This window comes from Salarias fasciatus, chromosome 3, assembly GCF_902148845.1.
Source record: "Salarias fasciatus chromosome 3, fSalaFa1.1, whole genome shotgun sequence".
NCBI classification, from domain to species: domain Eukaryota; kingdom Metazoa; phylum Chordata; class Actinopteri; order Blenniiformes; family Blenniidae; genus Salarias; species Salarias fasciatus.
In genome coordinates this window covers 11,698,476-11,723,578 of record NC_043747.1, presented here as the reverse complement: position 1 = coordinate 11,723,578, position 25,103 = coordinate 11,698,476, and the positions used below count along the sequence as shown (strand labels likewise).

Below are 25,103 nucleotides of genomic sequence, written 5' to 3'. Positions count from 1 at the left end.
ACTTCACTTTCATTTCAGAGAGTAGTCCGTTAGCCACAGCGAGCCCTGTTAAAAAAAAAAAAAAAAGAAAAAGAAAAAAGACCTGCTTCATGCAATGATATAAGTACCTGGTACTCGTGGTTTGCCTCGGTTCGCACGTGGACCTGCTTCGCATTTCGATTGCAGCGAAATTAAAGTGTATTCCCTTCCAGAGGTCCTTCACCGGGAGTTTAATATATATTTCAGCTGCATGACATATCAGCCAATAATAGGCTCTCTGTTGTTTACAACCAAACATGAATTTTTCCCCTTTTTCCTGCCAGCAGTCTCGGGCTTTCAGGCACTCTTTCATAGGCATGTAAAAAGCGTCACATTATAAATCCCCTGGTCTATTATTACCTTTGCTGTAATGACACATCCCACACAGCCAGTGCCAAAGAGCTCTGCTTGGGAACAGGCCCAAGGTGCTATGTTATGCCGGTTACACCTCAGTAACTGCATTGTGGTGATTGAAATCTGAAAACTGAGTCCAAGACCTCATTTTTCATGATGGCACTCTCTTCTTTCTTTCTTTCTTTCTTTTTTTTTTTTTTCTTCCTGCTACGTCATTCACTCTGTCCTCGGCTTAAACAACGGTCAGGAGTTCAACAGCCTCTTTGGGGTCTTTGTCTTCAAGAGCCTATTGTAAATCACACACTCAGCAACGTCATTCTCTAAACGCACAATTATCGTGAGGTACCTAAAGAAACCGACAGGAATAATAATAATAATAAAACAAATGACAATCTGCACAATTAGGCAGATCACAGTCATCGCATCAGCTGGTTCTGCAGCACCGTTTGTAAAATGCTCCAACAGTATGTTGCCATGTTTGTTATTCCCCTACCTGTGCTCCGACATCTCGTACGCCCGGCGTTCAATTCTCATCCATATGTATGTACAATCATGTTCTGAAATATAATATCGGAGTGGCAAAGCGTCCCCATGGCACACGTGCAGACAGCCATAGTAAAAAGTGAAGCAATCAAGCAGCTTTGTGCGTGAGAGAATATCTCAGTCCTCGGTATACAATCCTCAGAAAGACAACGGCAGAAAGTCGCCAGATATGATTGACTTGCCTAATCCAATTACATTAAGGAACCGTTGTTCATTTAAGATGTACATTAAGCTCCAATTTGAGGAATATTTTCTGATTAGCAGACAGCAGCAAACAGACTAATTGTTGTGTCTGGTGATTCGAGCGGCATGGCGTGATTCACGCACTGTCAATCAAGTCCGACTCCTGGATGCGGGGCTGCGACGCTCCCGTCACGCGGCGCAACCCCGACATGCAAATTGCATGAAAACACACCCACCGCGTACCCCGTGCACGATGTCCGTATCAGTATAGTGGGCTCGCTTACGTTTTGTTTATCCGTAGTTGTATTTAACAGCCTTGACATTTACAAAAATTGATTTCTTTCACAGCCTTGCATTTGCTTGAACATACAACGGCGATGACTCTGTAATCCCATTTTAATTAGAAAGATGTAGCAAGCATGCTAAGCTCACGCGCTCTATTCCCTGCAGCGATGCCACACTGGCGAGGAATCAATCACCAAGGCACCGGTTGCCAGGGCAACGAACAGGGGGCTTCTTCACTACTGTCTAAGTGGTAAATGATTGCCAGTGTAACTCATTGGCGGATGCGAGGAGTTTTTATCTATCTGTCTGCCCCCCTCCCCTGGTCGCATATCCAGAGAGTTAATTAAAAGCAGCCGACAAGAAATACGTTTAAATATGAGAAGAAATGAAACATACAGAACAAATTGAATCCCCACGTCAAGGGGTTTGAGGTTGGGCGGATAGGTGGTGGTGCTGGTGGCAGGAAGGCAATAGTAGTGAAAAATGAATATGCAGCGCGAGTGTGGTGTGAAATGAGAAAAACATACACATGACTGAAGAGACTGGTGAATGGATAAAGGGAGAGATGGAGCATGAAGAGGCAGGTGAATCCAAAACAGCTCAGTTCTCACATTTTAGATCAGAAGTTGTATTCTCAATTGCTGAACTGCCAGCCATTGCAAGAAAAAAGAAAGAAAGAAAGAAAACAAAAAGATAACAGACCACCTCCAAAAGACTAACCTCCACAGCCTGGGGATTTTTGTTTGACTCCAGAGAGAGTGTGAGGCCAGTTTTTTGTATAATCTGACTGATTTATTCTTGGCAGATGGACCATTTTTCTGCCAGTGCAGATATTGTATTGTACCTGAATCACATGTTATTCAGCATTAACATTTTGCACGTGTCATAAAAATGGTCTTTTCTTCACCCAATCCAAAATATAAATAAACAACTTCTTAAATAGCATATTGCAATGCCAGTTAAAGGATGTGCACAATACTCTATATATGTTGACTCCCTCAACAATAGATTTAATTTGAAACCATCTATAGATCAGCAAAGGTAAAATGCCTTCACTTGCATGTTTACATTTCCCCTTTCATCAATGGCAACATTTGCCATGCATGGTGCACATCCTCCACTGGAAGAGGTTTGGGGTTCAGCATCTTTGCTCAAAGACACTACAACACATATATAGATCAGGATCGAGGATGGAATCAACAGTATTAGGATTGGAGGACAACCTGCAACATCATCTGAGTCACAGACGACCTAATGGGTTTTATTACATTCAAGTCAAAGACACAAAAAGACAAAGAAAATCAAATAAACTCTTGATCATGATCCCTTTTCATTCTGCTGTTCTGTCTCCACCCCTTTTTCTACATCGTCGTTTCAGTGATACTAGTGACTAGCAGAGGGAAGACTGACTCACGGGTTGACCGAAGAGCTTATGGTGGTGCTACACTGCACCTCTATCTGTCTCAGCCAGGTAGCATTAGCATAATTTAGGCTGCTACAGCATGCCACTAGAGAAAAGGCCATATAGAGAAAGGTGGATTATTCCTGACACCGTCAGTAAAAGCCAATGAGGCCACTGTAGATCCAGGTAGTGCCTGAGCTCACTTTGCTCTCCCAATGTTGATGTGAAGTTGGTGCCAGTGTATATTTCACAGTAGTTTTCAACATTTGTGACAATTAGAAATTCTCAAGTTCTCCTCGGATTGAGACACCGACTAACACCCAGCTGAAGTGGCAGCTAGCATTCGGAGCACCGGGATGCTGCATGCCAAGCACTATTCAATGTAAAAAGGAACTCTGTTGAAATATTGGTGGACGAGGCAGCTGGGAATGTTGATACAACACACCTCTGCACGACACAGCGGCCCGGCACCGTCACATCAACATTCTGGCTTTTTGTAGGAGCTGATTCTGCATTGTCACTGAATAAAAGACAGCCACTGCTGCACAACCTGCTTGTTTATATTCTGGTTCACAACGAGAGGAAGTTTGCAAAAGAAAACTATGCCAGGGAGTACCAACAAACCAGCTGGCTCTCATACATGAGTAACAATAATACCACTGCGAAGACTTCCGGGACTGAATGCATGTTTATGCATACATTTCTGGAGCTGGTGCTGCCACACTGTTCCTCTTAATTTTGCTGGATCGTCTTAAACTGACATGCTGACACACACACAGCGTAGAGGGAAAGATCTAATGCAAGCTTTTAGGATGCATTAAAATGGCAAAACTGGAAAGAGGCCCAGCACTACTAAATGGCATTCTAAGAGCTTATTTATTCCCCGTGGAGAATCATAGAATGGGCTATGAGTGTGTGGATCAGAGCCAAGCTCGATACCAGGCCCGCAGAATTTTTTCAGGAGATATGCTTATTGGGTGTTTTTCCAAGGATGAGGTGAGAAGATGAAGGCAGTTTAATTTATGTTGAGTTCATTAGCCTGCTTCTCAAATGACAGCAAATAGACTTTCGTATAATATTGAACTTTTCATTTTCGAGGCGGATTATGCATATCTCATGAGCTAAGGAGCTAACATAGCACAATGGTATAGAATAATAATTAAATAATTCCCAGTCATTTAGTGAAAATCAAGATTTGTTTAAAACTCTATTAAATCACTTGGTAATCGCTTAATAGTTCAAAAGCCGAAAAGGGTTTAAGATGGATCTTCGAGCTTAAAGAGAATGTAAATGAGTGCAGTCGAGAGATATGATCAACACTAATACACAAATGGACAATTACAGCTCTAGATAAAGAACTGCACCATATGGAGCGTCACTGAATATATCTCTGAGAGTTTTTTTTTTTCTTTTTTTTTTTCCAGAACTAAAAACGGCCAAAGCTTCTCACAGTAAATTGACGCTCCTGTCTCGGCCTGTCCAGTGAAAAATAGCAGCATTTTGCAGCACTTGACATGTCTTGGGCCAAACCACGACTCTCCATCAAGCTCTTTGTGAAACAGAACACACATCGCTTTGGCCCCGCGAACGGAACGGCGAGCACACCAGCAGACCCAGGTTGTCCATCTGGCGGCAGGCGCTGCCTGTCTATCCACTGGGATCATTCCTTCCTACTCCTCTGCCTCCCACTACTGTCTCTCCAATTAAAAGTTACACATCAGCCTCAAGTCTGAGCCAGACTTCCAGATGGTTGGAATGATAGAGCAAGCTTTTCTTCTGTTGCATTGTCAGTGGAGAAATCAGTTACCTGTGTGTCTATTTTCCAAAAGTGCTGTGCAGTTGGGTGGTTGGCGGATGCTTTGGGAATTGAGCCGAGTTCTCGTGCTTAGTTAAATCCCCAAACTCTGCTCTGTACTTTTAGACACAGAGGCTTGAAAACCGAGCAAGGAACTGCACATTTCAAATGCTAATACCGAGCTACATTTCATTCCTGGTGAGGTCAGATGAGACTGCTCACTTTTTTTCCCCCCTTTGCTTTCGCACTATAGAAAGACGTTATGAAAAGGTACGCCCAGAGCTTTACTGAAATGTGAAAAAAGTGTCAATTAAAGCTCTGCACATTGACAAGACATAATTATTTTACTTGCACTGCTAACATACTGTAAGGCAATCCAATAAAATATGAAGGACGCGAATGGAGAAATGCAAAAATAAAAAAGCGTTTCGCAAACCGATGGCCTACATATTAAAAAGGATCCATCCAAGCGTCTTTTAACGCAGGTTTATTTTCTGCCCAGCTCTCAGGCAGCGACATACATGAAGCCGTCAGTGACTGGAGATCACAGGGTAGGCGTGTCAGCCTTTATTTTGCCATCACAGCGTCTAGCGCATGTTATCCAACATGCTTAAGTGCAGTTGACAGGTAAATCCCACGGCTGAGCATTTCTGCTGCTCTCACGCTTCCGAGCGAAAAAAAAAAAAAAACATTTCTGAGTATGAACGACCGTCACATCTCCCGAGACCACGAAGGACTGCAGGCCTGGCGAAATACAGAAGCCAACTTTAAACAAGGGAAACGGTCTTCGCGGTAGCAGAGGTCAAGCAGAGACAGCACAAAGAAGAGGGCATTTTTCTCTGTACGGCGAACATCTTCTCGATGCCTCCCGAGCCAAGGTAGTGGAAAAGCGTCTCCAATGTGGGAGACGACTTATGGTTTCTGTGTATCATTACGAGGCTGGCAAACCACCTGTCTCTATGATGTGCTAAGCTTGGATCCTTTACTTCTCCAGCAAGTGTCAGTTTTGTTCCAATAAATTCTGACAGGCACATCTAATGACAAGCCTTTCTGCCAATAGCTTCATTTTTCAAAGCAACATGGGACTGGCGCAGAATTTCATCCAAGCCTTTCTTGAACTACGTCGCAGGCAGCCGGCGCCAGGATATGTTGTAGCAGAACTTGAAAGTCTCAGATGGTCAAGCTGAATATCACTGATGTGGATGGCGAGAAAAGCCAAGAGAAGATGTTCGCACACTTACTAAGAGACGATTTATCAAAGTAGAGGCAATACATTTCATCAAGGTCTGAATTCAATCCTGTTACTGTAATCATTTTCCAGCTATTTTTTGATTCGAAACTTATAGGGCCAATTTATCTCAGTTACACTGTTAATCCCACTGAGGAAGAAACAATATAACAAGATTTATCAATTTACTTCTCAGCAGAAAGAATGTGCCAAGAAAAACTTATTGAGACTTTATTCCAAAGAAAGTGATCCGCTGCTTTTTTGGCTTAGTTAATAATACATTTTCCAACTTCGGTTTTTCCTTGAATTTTTATACTTTCATACAATAAAATGCTTTTCCAGACAAACAAACAAAAAAAAAAAGCTAACACCTGATAACAAAAAAGAAAAAAATACAAGGTCGTGCATTGGTGTAAATGGTGAACAGCTGATATTTTATTTATGTAGCTCATTTTACTGCTTGAGCAGTCTTGAAATGCTCAATCACCATTGGTGAGTTCAGAGCTTTGCCCAAGGACACTCTGGCACACGGTTCCTTCGTTGGAGCTATTACACAGAACGTAACAAATTGTGAGATTGCTGCTGTTGCATCACATCTACAAGTTCCTTGCAATTCTACTTCCTGCCAAGGGATCCTGACCAAACGTAAAAGATCACACAGTGCAGCTCAATCCTCAAGAGCCACCAGGAAATGGGGAGAATTAGGATTTAATTAGGGCAACGCTGATCTTTTTTTTACCTCGCCTACTATTTTAGATCCCCAAATCAATACACGCCGCCACGCCGGCATTCGCCCGGGTCGGCCCTCGGCGATCTGTAGACGGAAAATGTGTCCATCGCCGTCTCCTCCGTCAAGCTCATTACCTGCCGGATGCGGGCTGAAGGTGAAATGTGTGGGTGAGCCTCAAGTATGTGTCCCTAATAAGTGCTAAAGCAGCATGGTGGGCAGTGGGGCTGAATGCATGGCGATAATTGAGAGCATAATGGTCACTTACAGCATGTACGCCCTTTGTGTTAAATATAGCCGTGCAGGCACATCCAGGAGTCCACAGTGAGCCGCGTATCGCATGGCATGATCACATAATATACTCCATGAGGGCTGGATATGGAGAGGGCAATTCTGATATCACATTGAGCGGTAGATATTTACACTCACATCCTGAAAATCTGTTGTTGTTGTTGTTGTTGTTTTAATTTAAATAATGACTCATCCGAAATGAAAGAAAGCACTTAAAGCTCCAAAAGGTTTTCCCGCTTCGCAAAGGACACTCTGTTTTATATTTGACAGTGATCGGAATAAAAACAGTGCTTTTTTTTTTTTTTTTTTTTCAAATTTATGTTCCTGGTTGGAAGTAAGAAAGTTAATTGATGGTTTCAGCTGCTGCTTGAGGCAGATTTCACTTTGAAGCTTGTATTAATTTTAAAATGAAGCAGTGGTGGGTCTTTTAGGTTTCATAAATACACAAATCATTCTGCCAAAACTCTTTATTAGATATGCAGCAAATAACCATCAATCCGGGATCTCGCTGCCTCTTTTATCATTACGGCAATCAAAAAACATGACTTTGTGAATACTTTTCTTTAAAAAAAAAATAAAATTGCAATGTAATTTTCAATGTTTTTGTGGGGTTTTGGTATACAGGGGGTAAACAACTGCGACTACTTCGAAACCACTGCCTCCTAAAAATGAGTCATGCAAACACTTACTATGATAATGAGCATAATACACATTATAAAAACAGTTTTGAATGTTTCCATTCTCTTGTTTTGTTTTATTTGATTAGCTGCAAAACACGAGCTGCGTAAATACGGCAAAAAAACACACACAAAAAACAAGGCTGATTATTTCAGCTCTCAAGGCAATGTGCCTCCAAAAAAAAAAAGTCTAAGCTTTTGTAAATGTAGCCAGATATCGCTTTTGTGGTTTTTTTCCATTCAAGTTGAGACCACTTTCTGTTGCTTCTGGTGCAAATGTAGGTGGTCAGAGAAGATTTGTCTTTGTGCTCCACGATGATGCCGCATGAAGGACAAAATATGTATCTACAAGGCTTTCTACTAAATACTTAGGAGACTGTTTTACAGAGAAACACTAAGCAGTAGTTAAAGTGACAGGTGATGTTGACTGATAAAGAAAGTTGAAATATATTGTAAAACCACATAATGAGTAGTCAGATCATACCTGATGTGAAGGTATGAAGGTTTATCATGGAGTCACTGCTGCTTCTGTGTCAACAAACACATCTAGTGTTGATGCTGTATGTTTTTTTCTGTAATATATTTCCTACTTGATCTGTACATGGGTTAAAATGGGACATTGGTATAAATCAGTCTGAAACGAGCAAAGATGCGTGTCGTGCACTTTGCAGCGTCTTCGGTTACAATATGTTCCTCTCAGAAAACCCCTTCATAACACGTTACGATCACCTCGAGACCTTCTGGAGGAATGAGTTTCAGGAAATGTGAGTGAATAGTGCTGACACCGCACGCCACGAGAGCACGAAACAAGTGTCTGTTTATCAGTTAGGCTGATGAAATACAGCAGCTCACATCCGGCAGAGGTACCCAAACAAAAAAAAGTGATCGGCAGTGAAGCACGTGACTAGATTAGCATGTACAGTATGGTCCAGCTCTGTGTGAGACTTGTTATCCGAAGGCAGAGTGAACTGAACCTGCCACGTGTCCGCTGGAGGTCGGGGTGTGCGCGCACGCAACAGACAGACGGAAGAGACGGGAAGTTCACCGGGAGTCCAAAAAGGGGTCGATTTTACCCCGGGGCATCTTTGCATCTTTTTCAGGTTACGCTGGCCTTGGTGATCCTTCTAAATACCACATTATCATCATCATCATCATCATCACCAGTCGGTGGAGCCACTTCAGTAGCAGCACAAAGATCTCCAGCACAATTCGCAACATAACTTAACCAACAATTTTCTTTAGTCATTAATAATGTCCAGCCTTTTTTGCATTGAAGTCTAAGAGTATGTTTGAGAAAACACTTCATAAAACTGGACTAAGCTAAAAAAAAAAAAAAAAAACCCAAAACCTCAAGCAAGGATTTAGTATAAATAGTGATTTTATTCCAAGCATTTGTGCAATCAAAGAGTGTAATTATTGCCATACATATCCTCGGAATGAGGGAACAATTGTTCCATTATGTTCTGTAACAATGCTGCCTTCTGAGGAAATTTAAATACGTAACGCTACAAAGCATGAGCCTACATCTAAGTGTGTGTGTGTGTTCGAAATGCAGCGACAGTGACAGCGCCAGTAAAACTATGCCGTTTGCAGGAAGAAAGGTGAAAGCGGTGCTGAACTAGCTTGAAACCAACAACGAAGGAACCTCAAACTTTTTTTTAAGAAAAACCCTTCCTGTACGCCACTGAACCGCTGTGCAGCTACAGACGGGGACACACCTGTACATTTGCTGCTATTATTAGCACTGTATTGTAAATATCAGCCTAATCAATTAAACTTTGTATTACCAGTTACACTTTTAGAAGTGCCGACACATGTTTGAGCAGCTCCTGCATCATGCTGAGCAAGAACGCTGACAGCTGGGATGAGAAGGAGAGAGGGAGAGAGGAAAAAAAAGAGTTATGAATACTAAATGATGTTATGATGTCGTATAAAACTCCAACACAAAAGGCCCTGGGATCTGATCTCAACTGAATAATCAACAGCCTTATTAATATATGACATATTGCACACTGGGAACTCCGAAAGGTTTGGAGGGAGAACAGATCAAAGTGAAGGGAACAACAGGGGGTTCATAAAAGTTTGCACGCACAGCAATGTCTTAATTACAGTGACATATTGAATGTTTCTTTTCCTCAACAACTTTCTTAACCCTCTTATGACAAGATCCTTATTAACCAATATATGGGCGTGCAGCCTTTGTTTTTCAGCATTCTGGCAGTTTATCGTCATGTTAAGCAAATGTATGTTAGAGGTGAGGAGATCTGAATAACTGGAACAGTTGTAATGATCTAAATGACAGCATAAAGAGCACAAAAGCCAAGTTGTGACCAGTGGAAAATCCTGATTATTATGAAGTTAAAGACCCGCAGTAGACACTTCAGTTCCGACCTGAAGTAGCGGCTAAATGAACAGAACAGCATTGTTGTTAATATTGAATGATTTCTTGTTCTCTTTGTTCAGCGCTCCTCCGCTTTGCATTCAAGTAAAATACTCCAAAGACACAAAGAAGTGCATTTCATTCTTCAAGTGCCATCTTGGACGAGGCCACTATAACCAAAACCAATCATATTATAGCTCAAAACGAGGAACCGCTGCTTTTTAAATTACAGACATTTACGACGCTCGTCTCTGAGAATAGCACAATGTCTTTGTTGTGCCAGCAAGTGAGGGAGGTCAAAGCAAAGTCATTTATCTCCGTTGAGTTGGAAATTAACTTCTGCCTCCAAGCAATTCGACCTAGTAAGAGCCCTGCTGTGCCGCTGACCTCTCAGGCAACATGTGTGCGGCAAAAAATAGCATGGCGGAGGGTGTATAACTCCAGCAGATGAACATCGCAACGTTGATAAGAGACACAATACATTACAGGAACAAAGAGAAAATCTTTCAGCTGCTTTGCCGATGGGACGGAGATGGGTTAGGACAAGGAATAAGCAGAGAAAAAAATGGAGAAATGTGGATATTTGAGAAGATATGGGGAAGAAAACTAAAAATAAAATCTCAGAATTTTCACAATATAAAGTAGATAATAAGGATAAAATCAAGATCAGAGATATTTTTGCAATTACCTCGGATAATCTGACTGAATACCAAAAATAAACAAAGTCCTATTAAACATTTTAAAATCTACTGAATACCAATAACATGTTCTGTGTTGTTTCAATTCAATAACAAAATATATATGTTATGTATTTTGGAGATTTGCAGGTGAGTCTTGTATTTTTCCACACACATAGCTCCAAAGCTCAGACGACCACCACTTTGACATGTCCTTGAACGCCTCTCGAGCAGATGCACACCAGACAGAGCGCTCACAGCTACCAACATATCCCTCATGCAAACAGCAACAAATCTGATGGATGTAAATGAACAAGATTGATCAATTTTGTTGCCAACAGTTTTTCTTGGGGGGGCTGTCTAAACAGACGATAAAGCAAAAACCCACAGTTTGTCTATAAACGCATCAGCAAACAAAGTGAGGCCTTTTAAAAAGATCTGCTCTGAGGCAAATCAAAGACCAGAGAGTATTTGTCCTCTGCAACAGTAGTTATACTTGAAACAGACCAACAACAAGCTTCTCATATCTGAGAGCTCGCACCAGCTGTGAATCATGGTGGTGAAAATGAATAGTTTGCAGCTGTTTTGCCTTCAGGGTCTCTGCCGCTTGCAGTCAGTTATGAATCCTGCACCGGATGAAAAGAACAGAGTTAAAATGAGGTTTCTGAACCGGAATTGGACCTTTTCAATAGGCTAATGATCTTAAGCACATTGGCAAATCCATTAGGAAACTGTTCAAAAAGAGCAAACAGCGGCTTGTTGAGCGACTTTCTTAACGCTCAGGCCTCAATCCCATTTCAAATGTTTATTCTGCTCACTTGACACGACGTTAACCTCGACGCAGCACAAGGTCAGTGAGTTTAAAATGGTGTGAATGAGGCCTATATGATCCGACAACTGCATGCGCGTACACACACACACACACATTACGTAAAATGTGTATTTATACAGTTGTGCATTACATAAGCCGTATAGTGTGCATATAAGAGAAAAGTGCTGCTTCTAAAGATATCTCAAGAAAGCCTAGACAGCATTTCCTAGTGAGAAATCAATAAATAAAGTATGTCTGTAGTTTGCTGTTGAGGATTAAAAAAAAAAACTATGCTTATACGAAACCAAAAAAAAAAAATACAAAAATGCACAATGTGGGTGCATACATTTCGGTTTCTGGAGAAATTCCAGATACATTTCAGCTCACAAAAGGAGGATAAATCAGTGCTGCTTTGTTACTCAGTTGTATAGCAAGTGAAAAAAGCAAAAGATACATCCTAAAGATACATCCAGCGAAGCCACCGTCACACATCTGTTACAGGCGAATTCGTTTATTACACTTTTTTTTCCTTTATTATTGTTGTTATTATGACTACAAGGGCTTGAAAATGACAATCTAGTTCGTGACCATTGCTATAGTCTTAAAAAAAAAACAAAAAACAAGCACTGTTCATTTTCACATCTTACAGGGATATGCACATGATCGCCAAGACTGGAGCGGTACGATATCAGCCAATATTAATAAATTATAAGTGTTTTTTTTTTTTTTTATATCTACAGGGTTTTAACATGAAAAGTTGCATATTGGAGCTGTGAAACACCACAGAGTCTGCGCGCTGCTTTGTCTGCTCATCCATACAACAGCTCACGAGCCCGAGGAGAAGAGCTTTCTGCGCTCCGCTCTCTTTCTGTGTGGCCTCAGAGGTTCTGTTCAGAGGGGATAATTGTTGCCTACCATACACTCGCGCTAGCTGCAGGGACTCACCTGGAAAAGCACATGCGATGCAGTCCACAGAAATCAATACGGCCGCGCTAATTGGGCTCTCGGCAGGGAGTCAGGAAATAGCTGCAACTCGCACCCGTTTCTACAAGCCAAAGATGATGAAGAGCAAAAATTGAATGTGACATCCAGGAGTGTGTGCCTCTTGGTTACCAATAAAGAAGCTAGTCAGCACAGTGAGGTTTAACAGCTTTGCATTTCACTTCAAATCAAACTCAAAACCGTCCAATTAAGTCAGAGCTCTGAATGGTTTATGAGTTAAATTCACAGTGCATGGACACTTTCTTTTTTTTTTATTAAAACATTTTCAAACTGATTGTATTTTAGTTTTGTATCCGGATCCTTTGCAATTGAGAGCATCTTCCTTAAGATGCCCATTTACATGCACCTCACACAACTAGAATATAAGCATATTATAATCTCAAAGCACACATTTCAGACAACATCTCCGCGAATTATGTAAAACAACTGACGTCCTGCAAAGGAACACCATGAAACAAGCGAATCCCCCTTCCAAGACCAGAATAATTAAACAGATAAATACTTGTAAGTGCTGGAAGACGTGAGAACTTGTAAGGGTATGATAGAAAATAATGGTGGAGCAAGGCTGCAGCTAATGTACGACCCTAATTAAGGTGTTAAGCAGCCCGGGAAAATAAATCTAAATGGCAAGCGCAATTATTCACACACCTGACAGGTAGCCGCATGCTGGAAGGACGTTAGTTTACAACAACAGCCGGAGGGATCTACCATATATATACTTACACACTGTTGATTTTCTCACTGCATGTAAAAAAGGGGTTTCACACCAACTTCAACCTTTATGAATATTATAGCCAAAGCTTGATCGAATGAAGAAATTGTTCTCTGTTATAGCTCTGAAACAAATACAAGCAAATTTCAACTAAGGGTTCTTTATTTATATATTTAAAAAAAAAAAACCTCTTGAGAATTGTATTCACATTTAATATAACTGTAACGTGAAGACAATAAGTGAAAACAACTGCCAGAAATTAGTTGAGATAACAAAATTAAACATTTATGCACTAAAACGTTCAACTTAATAATTGAAAAGTGTCTAATTAACTACATTTTACTGTAGATTGTAAGTGTAAACTTTAATTTGTACAGATGGTCTTGTGAGTTACAACAAAACTTAATATGCTGACACGGTGCATAACACGAGGAACCAGTAGATGGCACTGTATGACAACAGGATGCTGCTACAGTATGAATGAACATGCTAGTTTTGATAAGAGGGACGCTATTCTAAAACTGACGGAGGAAGTTGCAAAAACAAAAGCTGTGACTTCGATGTTTCACAAACAAAGATTTCTCCACCTAAAGATTTACATAAATCTTCCAAAACAGACATGTAACAAGCTCCACTAAAACATCAAAAGAACGTGAAATGAGTCCACGTTTATGCAAGAGATTCAAAATGCGACAACGACGATTACAACTTGATACAACAAACGTCGGTGTTTTAACAGGCGTTGACTTAAAATTCAGAGAGCTGTAGGAAAATGATGCCATGGAAATATATTTTGGTATGACAGTGAGTGCATAGATGATAGAATGCTGTTGTCAATAATCCAGGAATTGCCCGACACCCTTCATTTTCTCAATCTAAAGCAAAATTAGTTGTTGTTGGCTGCCTCGGTGAATTCACTGTATGTTGGCTTCGGTTCGGGATTGTTTCTCTGCCTCTCTTTCCCTCTTTCAGACTCTGAATCAGCAGGTCCCTTCGGTAAACAAGGCAGAGTGATTGTTGGATTTGCATATTCCTGAATAAATTATATTGCATTTCTGCGATAAGCAGTGCACTACTGTTTGCTAGCTTTTCCTCCTCCTTTCCGGCCTCCTCTCTTCTTTCTACACCATTCACGCGTGCTGCCACGAATTAACCCTGATCATGAGGGACCCCGGCGAGTGAGAAAGTGCTGCTCGAAATTCATGTTTTCAGTGGTAGGAAAAACCGTGCCATTGGCCCCTGGTGGGGGCCCAGACTGCCAACTACGTGGATGGTTAATCAGGACTGATAATGATGCATGCCAATGTCCGCCACCAAGGACAGGGATGGCAGCCGCGCTCAATGGTGAGAGATGGGGGCAGAAAGCCTGGGAGGACAGGAGGTGGAGATTAAAGAGACTTGAGCCACAGAGAATGGAGACAGTTAGAGATGGGGGTGGAGAGGAGGAATGGAAGATGAGTGGAGGAGAGGAGGTGGGGGGGGGGGGGGGGGGGGGTACTCCCAAAGATGAGTCTATGAAGGATTGCAATAAGAGAAAGTCTGAGGTTATTTAATGTGGGTGCAAATTGCTATTTTGCATGGGCGCGTGTGTGCATGTGTGTGTGTGTGTGTGTGAAGCCAGACAGGCATATGGATATGTGTGCATATTCACATAAGTGTGTTTAACAGAACGCTGGGGAGCGCGGTTCTTAATATGAGCACATCTTCAGACTGTAACCCCCTTTTTAATTACAGCCCTGGCATGCTAAAGAAGCAACCGCAAGAAAGAAAGAGGAAGAAAAAAAAAAAAAAAAAAATCCTCCATTAAAACCGCATGTAGGCCTCAGCCCTTTTCCCCCATCAGTTCAGCTGATGACTGCTTTTTCTCCTCCTCAGCAGCACCCCCCGCCTCGATTCCCCCTCACTTCCTTAGGAGAATTGGGCTGGTGGTATTTTGGCTGTGAAAAGGAAACCATCGGACGGCAGGGGCATGAATATTCCAAATGACTAATGTTGCACATGCTTATTTTTGACATATCTGGCTTCCGCAGGGAAATAAAACACTTCTAATGCAGGGGGACCATCTGTTATCTGTTGCTGGTGTTTCAGAGCAGGCGGATTCGGTGCACACAGTCGCGCGCGCGCGCGCACGAAAACACACACTCACACTGGCGTACAGACACACACACACACACACACACACGCGGGCGGGCAGACAGATCGACACATTCTCACACAGCGGGAGGCGTACGTAGACAGTGAGACACATGCGCACACACATGTACCAACAGCAGAATCCTTTGGGAGCATGCACAACTGACAGGCTCTAAACTCCTATACAAATTGAACGCTGCGTTTTTATTTACTGTGTTTGTCAAATGCTGTAAATCTTAGGTTGTAGGTGACAGGGAATGCACACACTCTTTTTTTTTTTTTTTTTTTTTTTTATGCTAGCCATAAATACCTGGGCCTGTCTCCTCGTGGCAGCTGGAGCGGGATAATATGCTGGTGGCGAGAAGAAGGGTGGGGGGGGGGGGGGGGGGGGGATAAACCAGCTGCATCACAACAAAACATGAGACGCGGGAAAAACAGCCTTCTGCACCGGCCTTGAATCTGCGTTAAGTGCGTTTCTCACTCCGATTCGTCTGAAACTATGGCCAAAGGAATAGGTGCAGGAGGTATGGTAAACAAAGCTCCCTCATGCGTGGATAATCTGTTTGTTATTTTCAGACAATTGCCAAGCTTCTGGGTATGCTATAATACTTCTATTGAAGCAATAAAATGCTTTGGATAGCTAAATTTGTGGTTGAATTTCCTGTCCGGGCTTCTGCCTGTACGATCCCATCGTGAAATTTATGCCTCAAAAAAAAGGTTCCGGGGTTTATCATAAATCTCAGAAATGACAGGCAGTATATAACCTTTGTATGCATCTACAAAAAGTCACTGCGCTTAAAGTCCACTTACATGTAGCCTGTAAAATCAAATCTTAATAAATTGTCTTAATCCAACAGAAGCTCAGTTTTTCCACTTGCTTTTTTGGTTAGTTTCCTAAAAATAACACTTGTGCTTAATATAAATGACTCTAAAAATAAAGGTGGCCGCTAACAGGTGGGTCAGTTCGTACTTGAAGTCTTCTAGATTGCCTCTGGGAAAGGTCGTGAACCAGGCATCAAACTCAGATGTTTCAAAACTTGCAAAAAAAAAAAAAAACGCTGGCAGACACACCCACCAAAGCAAGGCTAGATTCTCTGGCATGATTCACATTCCACATTTTTTTTTTTTAAACATCGAAATGTAACTTAGAGAAAAGAGCAAGAGCAAAGTCGGAGTCTTGAGATCCCTCCTTGTGATCTTTGGCCCCGGCCACGGGGGTCCTGGAGCCTGATAGCACTCTGACAGGCAGGAAATAAGACAAACTAGGAGACGAGATTCTAAACCAAATACACAGATATATCGGTGGTGGCGACACAGAGGAGATGTGACTGGTACGAGATGTTGTGAGCCCCACATACACTGATTCAGAGCTGGATTTAATAAGAGTGAAAACAGCCATTAAAAACCACAGAAACAGTGCTAATTTGAGTTTCGTTGTGTGAGTGGAATTTGGGTCAACTAACATATGGAGTACCATTTCAAAACCCAGATATTCAAGGATGGATTTCAATACTTAAGTGTTCCGAGAGCCTGATTTACATTTTTTTTTCCCCCTGATTTATGTATTCAGCAATGACGCAAAACAACAATTTTGTAGAGAAAATCAGGGTTAATACATCTTCCGTGTGGCACTCGGTAATACTCCTAGTGGTCAAAAACACTGCCAAGTACGGAAATAGCGCAAGTAAAAAAAAAAAAGCATAAATGGACACAGTTTGAGTTGTTGGCAACAGAAAATAACTGACTTATTCATCTATCCAACTGGTACATCTAATAATTAAGTAAGTAATTAGTTAGTTAAAGCCGCCCTGAAACAATTTATGCATTTTTGACTCCAGAAGAGTAAAAATAACACTATAGCAGAGACCACTAATCACTCCGCCGCCCCCTCACAGCCAGAGACACAAATGTACATTTTTTTGCCTTTCGAGCGAGCGTCCACCATGAGGATCTTTCCAAACACTTCGTTTTACTTTACCTTCACCATGTTATCTCATTTTCAAATGGAGCGAGGACAAAAGCGAACTGAAGTAGTTCTACCGCAGCGACTAATTATTTGTAAGTAGTCCTGTTGTCCTAAAAAGGTAAAGAGGACGCTTTTGGCAGAACGTCTGCGCTACTTGATTATCCTCTCCTAGGTGAGCTATTTTTTGCCAAGAACAGACATTTTGTGTTTCATCCTTGTACTTTAATTTCGGGGAAAGCAGCACAAATTCTCTAAACACAGCGCAATTACGCACACTGTAGTCGATCCGCTGTGGATACCTCTGTAAACTCGGATGACTCTGGCATCGGGCGGAATCGGCTCACGAGCCCGGCGTGGAGGGTATAAACAAACTTGCGACGGCAATAAAAACACTCGTTTTAACTCGCTCGTGTATGCGGCGCGATAATCCAAACTTAGAGCGAGTAGATGTTGTTGGCACAGCGGTGTGGATGGAGGAAAAATAAAAAAAAGAAAGGTGGTGGTGGTGGTGGGGGGGGGGGGGGGTTTTACACGGGGTCGGTCGCTGGAGGAGTGCGTGCGGAGAGGAGGGCGGCCGGGTTTAATAACTTACCTCTGTCAGCTGCCTTTAAGTGCGGATCTTCACCCACAAGACTGCCTGCTGCACTCAGTGCGTCTTTGATCTACGAGCACATAATGGAGGCAGAGAGGGAGGAAGAAACAAGGTCAAAGATCTATACACTCGGAAGACCTTGGGTATCACCTGCATTAATGTATAAAGTGGCAACAAAGACCGGCGCGTGTATGCGCCGCGCGACACGGAAAGCGGTTTTAAAGAGATCATTTCAAGCTGGAGCCCATGACTCTAATATGCACCTGCCGGCAGACAGCGACGACACTTGATGTTTGGAAACACGAGGTTCCTGTCTGTGTTCTCGGAGGCTCCCAGGAGCCTCTGAAAGACAGTTTAATGATGAAAGACAACATGCCTGGATGCTACCGCTCTGTTTTAGGTCGCAGGGGAAAAGCAGGCGAAGCCAAAACAATTTTGGGTCTTTAATTTTTCTTGCGGAAGACGCCACGTTCATTTAAAGCGATTCAGCTCAGTCTGGATGCTCACCTTGAGGAAGGTTTTAGGGGGGAGATAATCACCAAATCCCTGCTAGAGTAAACATTCTTGACTGTTAAGCTGCGGCTGTAAAATACTGATAGAGCAAATATCAAAATATTGATGTTTATCTGGTGCCGGGATTCTACCTGAGGTGAGAAAAATGTGTGTTATTTCAGTTGTGCTATATTCCACTGTTGATGCTGGTAGGCATTCTGTGTTAAAGAGAACAATAAAACATTGTGCAGAGACACGCGTTTCTTTCTGTAGCTGAGGAAGACTAAATATGACAAGATTCCCACATATGGGACAAAGGAAGCACGGGTCTGATTTGATGACTTGTCGCATGCTGCATGCTGTCACTGGAAACCAGACTGTAAACTCAACTGTGCGAGTGAGAGGCGTCGCCAAATGCAATGTGACTCACCACCTCTGAGGAGAACAAAAAAATAAATAAATAAATAAAAAAACCTTTGCCGAAGATCGCGGTGACATCTCATGCAGTATTTGCGGTTCGGGATTATTTTTGACAGATTGGACTGAACACAAATGTGAGAATTGTCACGCCAGGAAAGAAAAAAAAAGGAAAAAAATAAATAAATAAATAAATAAAACAACTCAACACTACAAGCTTTGAAAGAATACTGAGTTTCCAGAGTTTGACAGGCATTTTAAAGACATCCAAATTATCCGGATGCAGTTTGGTGAACTCCGGTTTGAGTGATTCTGCCTGTCTTAAGATGACGAACACACCAACAACGCATCCGTCTTTATGTTGGAAACACTAGCCGAGGAACAAAAAGCTGCATTATTCATGTTTTAAACTCTCCCACCTCCACCTTTTCACCCACCAATGCCATACCAATTATAAGAGTTTAGACTTGAGCAGGTCTCCCCCGAACGTCAATATAAAAGCAGAAATAAATTCAATCAACTCAAGGAAGCAGAGAGAAAAAAAAAAAAAAAAAAAAAACCTAAATCAACTGTTGCCTGACTTCCCAGGAGGTGGTTGCAAATCCATGGCTATCAACAGACTGTATGCGCCACTCTGCAGCTGCATTATTTAACATGGGCTTGATAGATTTATTGAAAACATCCACCGCGTGTTCCTCAAAATGTGCTTGCTGTGGCTATTCAGTCGTATGAAAACAATATTTCTAGATCGCCCGGGCTGCTGTATTGCTGTCAGGTTTTTGATAAACACATTTAATGTAGAACTGTGCAATTAGTACACAATACAATACAAATAATGGAAATAATAAAGCACCGAAATGACTAAAAGTCTTGTTGTTTCTTCTCAATCCATTAGATATGTGGTGGTAGGTTCGCCTATACCTGCAATAACATATTATGAACGTCGCTCCTGTCTTCTATTTAATTAGCAATAAAACTTAGAAAACTAACAAACTGGTCTGCAGACCTGCAGCGCTGCATATGGCTCTCCAGCGCCTCTGTAGTGGCTCCTTGCAGCTTCTACGCAGCAGAAGACTTTTCAAAGGGACTCAAGCTGACAAATGTGACACTTAATTAGACGGTTTGATCGTTTCTGCATCATCCGCCCGCTGTCTTTCGTTGCAGGTGAGGGTTGAGTTTCCCCACACCTTATAGCGTTAACCCTGAATAAATCCCCCCGGTAAAGAAAGAGCGCAGAAGAAGAAAGAAAGGTTTCATTCAAAGTGAAAACACTCGCTTCTTTTGACTGCTGGCCATGCTGTGCTACCTGTATGTTTGATATGTGAAGAGAAACCAAGAGCTAAATAAAAAAAAAGGTAAAAATAATGTGCTGTATGGGGGGAAAAGGACTAAAACTTTAGCTTTAACAGCTAAAACCACACAAAAAAGCTGATTAAAAGACATATATTTAAAAAAACGGAATTAATTCATTAATAGGATGGATAAAAAGTCAACAAATATATAAAAGGATAAAACTGTGACAATTGCAAAAACAACATTAAAATGCAAAAATATTCAAACATCTAAACTATTTGGAACAGTGACATGATGTTAATTGCTAAAGGTAGTTAAACAGGGTTAAAAAAAAGATTAATAATACTATTTCTGAAAGCAGCTAAAAATTCTGAATGTGTAATATTGGTCAAATGACAACAGATTAAATGTTTAAACAGTTATAAATCAAGTCCTTAAATACGGGTGCTAATGTGGAAATAGATGTGTGTTTTTACGCGACGTTTGCCTTTCTTATGGTTTGTAGCTGTATGTTTTCTCAGTTTTACATGAGTAACTACAAATCGGTGTGAACTGGACTCTCAGCCTTTCTGAAAACACTTTAAATCAGAGGTGCAAAAGAAACTGATACCAGATAGTTTAAACTAGGCTTTCTTAAAGCTCGTGTCCGGAGTTTTGAAAGAGAGAGGTTTTTTTTTTTTAATCCAACGTCTCAGGTTCCGCCCTCCCTCTGCTTTCATGGGCGACCAAGCCACGCCCCTTTAATTGTGCACGCGAGTTATCTGTCGGGTGAAAATGAGAGCCTCCGAGTCCTACAGCATCCTGCATGTTTAGCTGTTTATGGTGGATGTTCAGCAGACAGTGGATATATCCGAGGTAAGCGGGCCGGCTGCTGCGGAGCTAACTCACCTCTGCCTGGGCGAGTGCGCGTGCTCTCTGGCTGCGTGCACACTTTGATTGACGGCACGAGAATGCGGAAGCTCGAAGTCTATTGGCTGACGCTGACCGGCGCTTTTTCGGATAACATGGGGGTCTATGAGACGAAGGTGGGGCTCATAAATAAATTTTTATATTGCTTTATGCTAATATTATATTGTAGTATTGAACCAGACTGACACATTTAAGCTCTCTTGAAAAATGATACATACGTTGGAAACGAACGGAAACTCCGGACACGAGCTTTAAGCTCAAGAGTACTAAGGCACACTTCAACATATTTCCTGAAACCCACCCAATTTAGATAAATCACATTAAAATATTAAACTAAGACGATCAAAGTCAATAAAGAGTATTAATTATGCGTCCAGATTAATCTGCACCTCTTTCAACATGGTGCTGTATATTCCAAACACAGGCTTTTACGTTATGTTTGTGCAACGCCTTTATTTATGACAGCAGAGGTTTGTCTCTGGTACCGGATGAAAGAATGAAGCCAGTATCAAGACGGACGAATGAAAGATTGTTCATGCATGATGCATGTTGCAGGATAAGACTGACATTCATGTCCAGAGAAGGACGGGCAGGACGGGAGATAAGCAAACGCCCTGCAATATATCCACGCATCCTTGATTGTTATTCTGCATCTGCCACGAAGTACGGCCCGTTCTTCGTCTGCGAACATTACAGCGGTGTCAGGAATCGCTGAAGTCTGTGTGAGAATAGTCGAGGCACCGCTGTCCACGATAGCCGCAACAAAACAAGCCTCCTGCATGCATTGTCACACTAGGAGAGGCAGAAATAATGGAGGCATCACTTCAAGCGAAGTCCTCTCAGTCTACCTATCTTTTCATGTGCACATCATTCTCCAGTTCTTGTTTGTGTCTGAGAACGAGACGCTGGCAGAGTAAAGCCTTCAAGCAGCCAAATACGCCGCTCTCAGAAATCAGCCGGCGCAAGAAAACAGAGGCTCGCTCTTGAAAACTGTCTGCCTTTGAAGGATCTTTATTCGACGTTCCCCGGCTGCCGGAGACGTGTGTTACCGCTTAGACATACAATGGGAGCACCGCGGGTATTTGTCCACCGAGAGCCGGGCCCAGCAAATGAAAAGAGGGGCACGCGTACCCAGGAAGCGACTAATTAATTGACAAGCAGATATTTCTGAATTTATAATCATCAAACAGACTTCATTTTGTTCCCCCACCGCCGTCCTCGCCAGCCCATCTTCCCAGGCGACTTACTTAAGAGACTTATCTTATAAATACAGCCCTAATCAAAATAAATGACTAAAAGCTCTGAGGGAGTTGAAGGCTATACACATTTACATCAGAGGAACTGATGCAATTTAAACAGCCGCCTGTGCACCGCTGACTTAAGGTTCAAATCGCAGAGAATCCTACCTTATGTAACACTTCCACTGCTTTTTGTGTTGTTGTTGAGTTTGGCAGACCTATATTCATGACAGCCAAGTAGGAGAGACGCTGCCTCCTTCTATGATGGTGTTATGTTGAATTCCCACAGCTGCATGCTCCGTTGGAGACGGTGTCACTTTTACAGGAATTTTTCCCCCCCCCCCTTCATATTTAATGTGTCACATGGTTTTTTTGTCTGTTTGAGCGCACAGTACCGTGTGTGTTCTCGGCCTCCGTGTATATATCTGTGTGGTAAACCCATCTCCGCCGCGTTTGTTTACTGCTTAATATTCCCGCTCCCGTTTTGCAGCGGGGAGATATTTTGAATAAAATGTACCAGTGGCTGGTTTTAACTGCCAGAGGCTTATGGGGTTCTGTTATAGCCGGTCAGTGATGTCTAGCTAAGAAGAAGGGAAGCGCGGTGATGGATGGGTCGTCAAATTATATTTTACCGCCACAAAGCCCAATTCAACAGATTGCACCGACTGCGGAGCCGCAGCGCGCGGTGTGTAAAACCCCAACAGCTCTGTGTTAATTTAAAGGAAAGCTGTTAGAGAAACTCAATAGACGGGCTTCAGCTGCACCACAGTCAAATTCAGGCTTTATGTGGAGACTGCGGGGTTTATGGCACGACTCCTGTCTCCGCAGAGGGATGGAGTTTAATGGTAAATGTGGCAGCAGCGCAGTGTTTGCTGAGCCCTGCCTCGTGACACTGTTGCTAATGCAAACTGAACTAGACTGCGACATTTCTGGGAAGCCTCTGCTGAGTTTCACTTTTGCACAGGAGTGCAGAGTGGAGGGTCGATACGGACCCTGCACAGGCTGTCTGAGAAGTTCAGGATTCAGCTGACCCGAGGCTTCACACCACACCTTAAAGGTATAGAGAGGATGCTTATTTTGATCACTTTTGAAAGAAAAACCATTTCGTCGTGGACAAAATCACTTGAAGGTACAATAGGAATTTTTATTTGTTGAAATCATTCAAAAATGACCTGCAAAATAATGACGTTAGACCGTTGGCGTTAGTCACTTTTGAAAAAACACCCCAACTAGATGGAAATGGGGGCAAACTCAAAGTCACATATAAACATGGTCAATGCCAATCAACGCCGTTTCTGATTATTGTCTTATTTCCACATTCTGTTTTAAAAACTGGTGAATGCAAATAAATGAGACCTTCAAAAAGACAACAATAGTGCTGACTAGTGCCTTAACAATGAATTGCATATAGTATCAATATATTTGCATGAAAAGTAGCACATAGGGGCGAGTAAATATATGGAGACTGCTTCTTTCACTGTTTTATTTCATTTGAACCAAAGGATTTTTCAAGGTGTGGGGGAAAAAAATATCAGCCGTTTCTCAGATTTCCAACACGTCCGTCCTCCATCACGAGGAAATTTCACGGTGAAGTTTGAATGCATTTGTGGGCTCTGTGATATCAAAGATGTGCATCGTCACACCAGTTCTTCAATCTTATGTGTTAATTTTTGAAGAATATGAGTTCTCAACAGATCTCCCTTCCTATGGAATAGCCATGCCCAACACACTGAAGGTGGTGTGACCAGTCCTATTAGATAAAGTAAACTGTGCGGCACAATCGTTTACTTCTGAGTCACAGTGCAAACAGGCTCAGTTGGTAGAGCGGGCTGTCCGAAATTCCCCATTCTCACCCTGTCCATACGTATATCAAAGTGTTCCTGGGCAAGAAACTGAACAGCAAATTGTTCCCAATACAGGTCGAGCATCGTGCTTGGCAGCCATCGCCACTGCTGTGTCAATAGGAGAACGTGGCTAACACTGTAAAGTGTTTTCAGACTGTTAATAGTAAAAAAAAGTACCGCATAAAGTGAAATCAATTCCCGGTTTAGTTTGGGAACAATAAGAGTAAGCGAAAAACAGAGTGATGAAAGAGAAACCGTAGCGTGCCTTCCTCTTGAATTTGTTTAACTTGGCCACGTCTGAGGACGTGATGCTGGCAGCATTTTGAGAGTAGATCAAGACGGCATCGGCGGTGTAAGTGTGCATATGCGCGCCTGGGAGACGGCGTGTGTCCTCTGCGAGAGGTAAAATAATGACAGGCGAGAACGGATGGCTGGTGACGCGGTGACGGGGAAAGCGCCACATATTTAGGGCCCCAGGCTGGGCAGCTGTGAGAAAACTTCTTCCCTCTTATCCCCCACCTCCTCCTCCTCCTCATCCTCATCCTTTTTCCCCTGGTTTCCTCCTCCGTCTCCTCCCCCTCCCCAGCACCCCCCGCGACACTGTTCAAACAGAGGACAAAGAAGCCCTGAGTGCTTTTCTTTTTTTTCCGATCCCATACGTGGCTGCCGGCGCTCTCCCCGCCTGTATCTGAAGCTCGCAAACGAGGAGAGTGACTGAGTGAGTCATGGTGGCTTTAACGAGTCAATCTTTTGATTAATTTTAATGGCACTTCCTAACAAAATCCTCCACTAGGAGAAGATGTTCCTGTCTGATAATACATGTTATCATGTTTTATTTCTCGGGATGAGCTGAAATGATGTTTGATACAGAGAGAGAGATTACAATCGCAACTCCAGTCGCACATTTCAAACCTTTTTACTGTGTGAGTCATGTCTTCTGGAAAACCAGGTTTAGACTTTAAATGGCATAATAGGGTCAAAACGATGCATTTATTGGTTTCTGAGAGAATCTCTGTGTTAGAGAGAGAGCAGCAGCAGCAGCAGCAGCACCGGCAGCTTGTTTTAGCAGACTACTTGACTTTGAAAATGGTAAGTGGTGTTTTTCATGGACATATGGCGGATTCAGATTTCAGC

General features: G+C 42.3%; 1 protein-coding gene across 1 annotated transcript in view; it reads right to left on the bottom strand.

Annotated features, from left to right (window-relative positions):
- Positions 1 to 25,103, bottom strand: part of LOC115383462 (glucosidase 2 subunit beta-like) — a 131,432-nt gene that overhangs the window by 61,373 nt on the left and 44,956 nt on the right. The window contains exon 10 of the mRNA XM_030085657.1: positions 17,777 to 17,846. Coding sequence (XP_029941517.1) covers positions 17,777 to 17,846 — 70 coding nt within the window. The remainder of the gene's footprint in view (positions 1 to 17,776; positions 17,847 to 25,103) is intronic.